General features: G+C 40.8%; 1 protein-coding gene across 1 annotated transcript in view; it reads left to right on the top strand.

Moving 5' to 3' along the window:
• The first annotated feature begins 1471 nt into the window (after window positions 1-1471).
• The window catches only part of LOC104514633 (chromosome unknown open reading frame, human C3orf14), an 8633-nt gene continuing 2280 nt past the window's right edge, over window positions 1472-7824 (top strand). The window contains exons 1-3 of the mRNA XM_010158371.1: window positions 1472-1547; window positions 2257-2380; window positions 7103-7177. Coding sequence (XP_010156673.1) covers window positions 1495-1547; window positions 2257-2380; window positions 7103-7177 — 252 coding nt within the window. The 5' untranslated portion in view covers window positions 1472-1494. The remainder of the gene's footprint in view (window positions 1548-2256; window positions 2381-7102; window positions 7178-7824) is intronic.

Genomic DNA, 7824 nt, shown 5'->3' with positions numbered 1-7824 from the left:
GCCGGCCTCACGCCTTGGCAGCCGCCCAGGGAAGCCGCGTGAGGCGATTGCCCCGTGCTGCTGCCGGCGCAGGATGGGCACTCGTTCATTCCTACTGTTTGTAAGCTAGGCGCCCCTGAAGAAAAGAGGTGCGTGCGGTTGCACTCCCCGTGCTTTAGTCTCTCCTGAAGTAAAGGCGTTGCCTGCTGAGCTGAGGTCTCACCTGGTCTTCCCAAAGGCATGAGGGGAGGAGCACGGGGGGATGTGCTCCTCGTGAAGCGAAGGGGAAGCGATAGCAGTTGGCCAGTTGTGTGAAGTGTTGGTCAGTGTGTGGTGAAACGTGCATCCCTAGAGAACAGTCTCTGATGAAGGTGTAGTGACTGGGGGTAACGGGTTTAAACTGAAAGAGGGAGATGGAGATGGGACATCAGGAAGGAATTCTTCCGAGAGATGTTGGGGAGGCACTGGGACAGGTTGCCCAGAGAAGCTGTGGATGCCCCATCCCTGGAAGTGTCCAAGGCCAGGCTGGATGAGGCTTAGAGCAACCAGGTCTATGGAAGGTGTCCCTGCCCATGGCAGGGGGGTAGGACTGTATGGTCTTTTAAGTTCCCTGCCAACTCCAACCATTCTGTCATTCTACGTAAATAACTTGTGTCAAAGTTACATGTGAATCTTGACAGAAAGGAGGCCTTTCCCAATGTTCTCAGATCCTGATGAGATCTTTTAGTTCTCCCACCCTTCAACATTGTGAACCTGAGAGGGTCTTTTTTTTTTCCTTAAATTGCATTTCACCTCAGAGGTGAAAAAAATTTGACTGTAGAACACTGTCAGCCTGCTGGAAAGTGCTGTGGGATCTTGATCTGCATGCAGTGGGCAGTTGGTCTCCTTCATATCTCAAAAAAAATCAGATATAAACAATGTAAGCTGCGTATTCCATCGTGTACTGTGTTACACTACTGAAGAGCTGAGCTCAAGAAGTTTTTACTTAATTTTGCAAGCACTCAAAAATTAAACTGGTTTAGCAGCTTATTTAGTTTAATCATACCTATACTTAAACATAGATTTCTATGAACAGGGCACTGTATCTGTGAGAGGTTTAAACAAGTTTACAAGCATAACTTTGTGTTCAGAGCAACGTGACAGAAGCCAGAAATCATAAAACTGTAATGCAGGTTTGTGTGCGCATGGCTGTAAGCGTCTGAAACTTGAGGAAACTTAATGCTAAATGTGACATGTGAAAGTCAAATTTTAGTTCTCTCCCAAATTACTAGAATACAGTAAGATTTTCCTAAAACCTATCATAAACATTAGTAGTGTGCATGTATTCAGAGGGTAGTGTAGCCATGTCCTGTAGCAGGTTTTGCCTAGATAGCTGATACAGAAATACGGGGCGGGCAACTTTCTAACACAGCTGTTAAATAGCGAAAAGTGTATGTTCATGTATGTCTTCGGAAGATTTTAATTTCATTTGGTTTTTCTTTTACAGAGTGACAAAACTGCGGCAAACAGCTGAAAATGTCATCCTATTTGGCACAAGAGATTCACCTTGCTAAAAGACATGAAGAGATGTAAGTACGAATTGTTTCAGCGCGGTGGCCTGTGTGTTGCGGTCTGGCGTGACCTCCCTCCCTGCACAGGACCGTTCTGTGAGCAGTGACCGAGCTCTGTACAGGCTGCGGTGGTATTTCAGCAAGGGGTTCGTGTTCCAGGAGGTGGCACTCTTCCTTCATGAACTATTGGAATTAGCATCCTTGGTTGCCGTTAAGGGGTTTTAGGTTGATGAGGTTTTAGACTTACAGGAGTGGTACTGGTTTATGATCTCCATTGTTAACCATTAAATGCTTATTTGAGGAAAGTAATTGGATTCTCTATATGCCTCAATTATAGAATTGCTTCTTTGTTGCCCTGTAAACTCAGATTGTGAAGCAAATACAGCAACGATTCAGAAAAATTTGCTTTTCTTATAACAACTAGTACTTGCCAATGAGCAAGAGGAGTGCTGATCGAGTCACCCCAACCCACCCTGCCTTTCCTGTTCTGGGAGATTCACTGCCTCTAAGCACCTTAGCATATGAGGACTGCTGGTTTCAGCATTATAGCTTCATACAAGCACAGCAGGTGGTGTCTGCCTGTACCTTTTCCCTCCCCCAGCACACCCACCCTACAGCCGGCTTAATTAGCCCCATAGTTTTGAGAAAACTCGGTAAGGTAAAAAGGTTATTTTCTAGCTCCTGAGCAAAATGTTCTACCCACTTAGCAAAATGTTTTCCTTTGTAGACTTTCTCAGAGATCAGAGCTGCTACAGCAGATGGAGACTTATCTAGGAGACAAAAAGACTAAAAAGACATGGCAAACTCAAGCAGCTGATGCAGCTCGTAAAAGGAACGCAGCGCTTTTAAATGTAAGTTTCTGCAGCTACCAGGAACTGCATTGAAATGTCATGGTTATGTAGCTTAGAGGATGAGAAAAAAAATAATAAAAGTATTTGCTGTATAGTTACCATCTGAATTCTCCTATATACGGTACCCTCTCCTGGAACTTGACCAGTATGAAATGACAGGTCTCTATTATCTGATGGCATCACTACCTATTTCCCATGCCCTTCTTGTAGGAGCCTCGTGGTGGCAGCTGCTACTGTCTTTTTTTTTTTTTTTTTTTCATTTTAAAGTACATGTAGAGATGCAACACATGCTATTACATGTGTGCCTAAGAGAACTTAGGAGTCTGGCAAGACTCGGCACCTTTACGCTTTGATTCAAGATACGAGGGTATGTTGGGCTGACAAACCTAAAACGTTTTTAGTCCAGGGTAGGAGCTGTTTTCCCACCGTGGTTGGGTGAAGTTGTGGAAGAAGTTGTCAGTTCAATGTTTTTCTTTAAAGAGGTGCAGAGTGACTTCAAGAATTTTAGTTGCAACTCTGTAAAAGCAGTGTTTGGTGTTTGTGGCTGTTACTAGTTGTGATCCTGTTAATAACGTTAATAGCTGCTCTGCATACCTGTTCTCATATTCAGGTAGGATTTGTGTTTCCGAGGTAAATTCAGCAGCCGTGTGAGAATGGGCAGTTAAAAAGATCTAGGATTGATGGCAGGGACTGGAATGCTAAAACCTCTTCTGGACCCCCTAGCTTAGGCATCTGAATTTGAAGAGATTGCGCTCACTGACATGAGCATGCATTTGAAAAATGTTTGTCTGTTGTTCAGGAAACAGCAGAGAACTGTACCTCTCATGCATTTTCTTTAAACTCTTTTAAGGGTCCATATTGTGTGTGCTGTGTTCATTGAAACAATGAGTTTTACTCTAGAAAATGACAAGATTCATTTGTGCCACTGTGAATTTTTTGTTTCTTCGTTTAGACACTGGTGTAAGATTTAAAACATTCACGTTTTGGGTGGGTATAATTCTGTTGCAAGCCCTCTGTATTTAAATGGAAGTTGTGTTTAGGGGGTGGGAGGCATGGCAGAACAGTTAGTCAGGGATGCTACCTTAACTGTTCTGTGACAGGGAAGAATTTTCAGGTTGGAGACTGGTAAACTGGTGCATTCTGGGCCGGGGCAATCAAACCCCTCTGTGGTGGGTATAGGGAAGTGTAGGTGCTTCAGTGGGAGGCTGGGGAGAAGTGGATGGTTTGTTTATTTTTTCCAGAGGTCATGCTCCATCGATTTGGTAATTTCAGGCATTATGAGTCCCATTTTCCACATGCGTTTTATAACAGACCTTTATTTCATAAATACAGTTTTTAATAAATTCTTTGTATGTTATCAATACGTCCTCAGTTAACACGTACAGGCAACCGTAATAAATGCAGGGTGTATTTCTGCATGCTGAAAGCTTGTTGTAATGGAAATGTTAACAATAGCCCAGACATATACAGAGTGTAAATATTTTTGCAGTTAAACAGATATTTGCCATCTTCTGTCACATCCTCAAAATTGTTCCTTTCAAGTGTCAAAAATGTTGGTGTTTGTACGGGGAAAAAAGCAAAAACATATGTATCAAAACAAATTCTGTTGCAGGATAAAGTAGCATAAATCAGTTTAAATCTATTAATTTTATACTAGTTTTAACAGGCATGCACTCCTGCAGATGCTTGCTGATAACAGAAGAAAACAGGAGGGGGAAAAAAAAAATCTATGCAGAATAATATATGAGAAGCTCGAAAACAAGAGTGATTAATGTGCCAGCTTCAGAATATTGTTCCTGATACCAGGCACTGTACATTTCACAGTTACCATGTGGAGAGTTGTTGATTTGGCCTACTCAAAAATACATGGACATGATGAAGTGTTATTTTTTTATTTGCATTTCTGTTTTTCTGCGTGTAAGCAAAATCAGTTGTTTTCACTATGTGATCATAGCAAAAGACATTTTTCTTTCTCTGTGCTGGTTGATATTTATGCACAGGAAAGCATTTCAAAATTAGTTTATTTGCTAATCAGTAGGAAGCAAGGAACTAAACTGTTTTTTTAATTGAAATCTTCACATTATAGGCACTTGTTTGGCATTTTAACATATTTATCAGAATATTTTCCTTGATGTCTTTAGAGGGAGGCTGCAGATTAAGGAAATCTGTATCATTTGGTACTTACATAATGTTGTCATAATAAAAGCAGAAATTAGGGTAGTATTTATAATTTTATTTCTGACATTTGCTCGTCAGTAATATTTCTTGTGCTTAGAAATATGTATTACTGTGCAACAGCTTATAGCATGAAATAGAAAATCAAGAATGTGCCATATAGTAGTTAGTATTGGGAAGGTAGTTGAGACCAAATCTGCCTTCGTTCACAGGCATGTAATTCTAGAATTATTTAAGTGGGATTCTGCCAGGCTGATATCAAGATAAGTGACAGCTGAATTTGGTCCCCTAAAAGTGATGCGTGTGTCATGCATTCCATTTTACCTCTGGGGAAGGGTCGTGAATTGTTTTTGTTCCAGTCCTTGTGGTTTTAGGGGAAGCGTTGTAAGATGCTCTCTTTTTTTCAGTACCGTGACATACTAGTTTTGCTGGTTTTTCCAAAGAAGTTTATGCTTCTGATGTATTTGTTTTTATATTGACGATGGGGATTTATTTTTCCTACACAGTTCACCAGTTGTATAGACACACAAGAAGTGCCATCTAATCTTTCAGTAGTTCCAGTTATTTTCTAAAGCATACTACACCTTCCAGCAAAAATTTCTTTCACTGTCTGTCATTAAATCAGTATTCTGAATGACAATGGACTGCACAACATACAAACTAGAGTGAGCAACGAAAAGACACATCCAATATCTAGGCTATGCCAAAGTGACCTTCTCTCCTAAACATATATGCACAACTGCTGTCTCCTTTCTTGCCTGAAAGACACTCATTTCCTATCACCGTAAACATCCCAATGATGTAGCGGAGTACATAAAATAATCATCTTGGCTGATATTCTTTTTTTCTGTGGAAACTCCTACAATAATTAGGATGAAGGAATCGGAAAGGAGGAAAACCCTGTGGAAGAATATGAAATGAACTACTAATCGATCCTTCTTTTCAGTAGGGTGATAACTCTCCAGACTTAGTCAGAGCCATGCTGATATGAGCTTCATTTGGTGCTATTAGTGGTGTATCTGTTCCAAATACATCCAACAGAGAAATTCTTTTCTTAGGTTAATTAAGTCTGTGTTGCCCTCTGTTATTTTAACACTGTGACTTCAAATGGCTTCCATTCTTGCCCATATTCCCCCCTTCCTTTTATTCCCTGTTCGCCTTTTCTCACCTGAAAAGGGGCAGCCACTCGCTCCTTGTGAGGTTTTGGGTAAATCTGAGACGTTGTGTGCTCTTTCTCAGACATCCTTGAGCTTCCCACAAGGGCAGACACTCTGCTGTAGCAAAGGGAGGACGGGTTTGCTGGGGTTTGGTTTGTGCTCATGTACAAGAGAGCAGTCATGCTGTAAAAGGAATTAATGAAATAGAATAAGGTGAACATGAAATTGGATGAAAAAGGCTGGTTTTTGCTTTCATTAATCATGCTCTGCTGAATTTGAGTCACATTTTTCAAACGAAACTTGCGTCGAGCACTGTTGACTTATCGATGTATTCAGATTGGCTATTATTCAATACGAGCAATCGTGTTTGGTCTCTCTTGTGGGTACGCTCCTCCAGAATCTCACTCTTCTCGGCGGCAGTGGTGGTGAATATTTGGGAAGTCCCTTTGGGGAATTTCCTCTCTCATTTAGTTTTTCTGTTGTACTCTTCACACCCGCTCTCTGCTCCCAACTCTGCCATCTGCTATACTTTCTTTCCCCCTCCACTCTGTTCAGCTTTGGCTTCTTCACACCCCACTCCCACGTCCCTTTCTGTCTCTCTTCATCTGCCCACCGCTCAATCTCTTCAATGTTTGGGTATGGAACTAAGCCCACAGGAATGGGTCAGAACTTTAAAGGGGGAGGGCGGTTAGTTTGGGGGCATGTTTTGATTTGTTTGTTGCTGTTGTTTTTCGGTTGTTTCTTTTAAGGAAAAAAACCCCACGTATTTAGGCCGCTGTGAATCCAGCACACATCCACTGGCCAAGCAGAAACCCAAATAGACATTTATTTTTTGTAAGAAAGCTATGGGAGGTGCATTGTCATCCAAGTTTGTCTGGTGAACAGCTTGCTGCAGCTCTACATTTTTGTGCACATGTTATGCATGCATATTAGCAAGTCATCTTTGTCTTGAGGAGTAAGGATCTTGCACATAATTTGCCTAGTTACTTTACAGTTACAGTAGCTAGAATCCAGGCTTCAGTCTTCGTGCAGCACAGAGAAAACCGTTCTGCCCCCCCATTTGTGTAAGCTTTAGAGAACAGAATTGATCTGTAATTTACCCCGGTGTCCAGAAAGAATAATGGTGTTTTACAGCAACAGTCTTAGGTAGTAATGAAATTTATTCTTGCATCCAAAAGGTACAGCCAACGTATTTAGAAACTGTGGGATGTTAGTCCTACAAGTTGGATTTCAGAATGACTAAACAGAAAGATTTGAGCTTCTGTGCTATTACTTGAATGCTGTTTAGCTGTAATGAGTTCATTTAATTAAATATCTCTATGCGAGTGTGCGTTTTCCTTTTAATATTCCCAGTGTTTGTTTTTTAAAATGTACTTTGCCTGTGTTTTAGGATATAGAAGCAGCAGAAAAAAAGCTGCAAGAGAGAGTGTGTTTACTTCCACATCCTGATACTGTTAAGTTAGAAGTAAGTCCCAGAACTCTGTCTTTTCATTTGCTGTTTACCAAATATTTTGCTTTTTTTCCCCCCTGAAGCATGTTCTTAAAGTGAAAATAATTGATTTTAAAATCCAGTGACTGGTATAGCCAAAGGCCTGTGTACTGTGTAGCAAGCTGAACCTAAATTCTGGGGCAAGGTCCCTAGATTCTGGAGCATTCTGGTGGAAATATCTAGCAGCTTTCAGACAAGCTTCTATTTAAAAATGAAGTCACATATAAAAGTGAGTATTGTGAATATTGGAAGATTACTGTGTTGATTATGTCGGAGCTATTTAGTTTGGTTTATATGGTCATCCCATTTTCAGTTTGCCACACTTTTACATTTCAGGGTCAGCAGTTTATCAGTGTGAACAGAGAAATTTTTACTTTTCAGAGTTATTTTGTGGTGGTATGGGAGTCAAAAATGAAGTCACATATAAAAGTGAGTATTGTGAATATTGGAAGATTACTGTGTTGATTATGTCGGAGCTATTTAGTTTGGTTTATATGGTCATCCCATTTTCAGTTTGCCACACTTTTACATTTCAGGGTCAGCAGTTTATCAGTGTGAACAGAGAAATTTTTACTTTTCAGAGTTATTTTGTGGTGGTATGGGAGTCTGTGAAAAGCCCTGCT

Source organism: Eurypyga helias, unplaced genomic scaffold (genome assembly GCF_000690775.1).
Source record: "Eurypyga helias isolate BGI_N326 unplaced genomic scaffold, ASM69077v1 scaffold12889, whole genome shotgun sequence".
NCBI classification, from domain to species: Eukaryota; Metazoa; Chordata; class Aves; order Eurypygiformes; family Eurypygidae; genus Eurypyga; species Eurypyga helias.
Note: the sequence above shows the minus strand (reverse complement) of the source record. Positions and strands in the feature narration are given on the sequence as shown.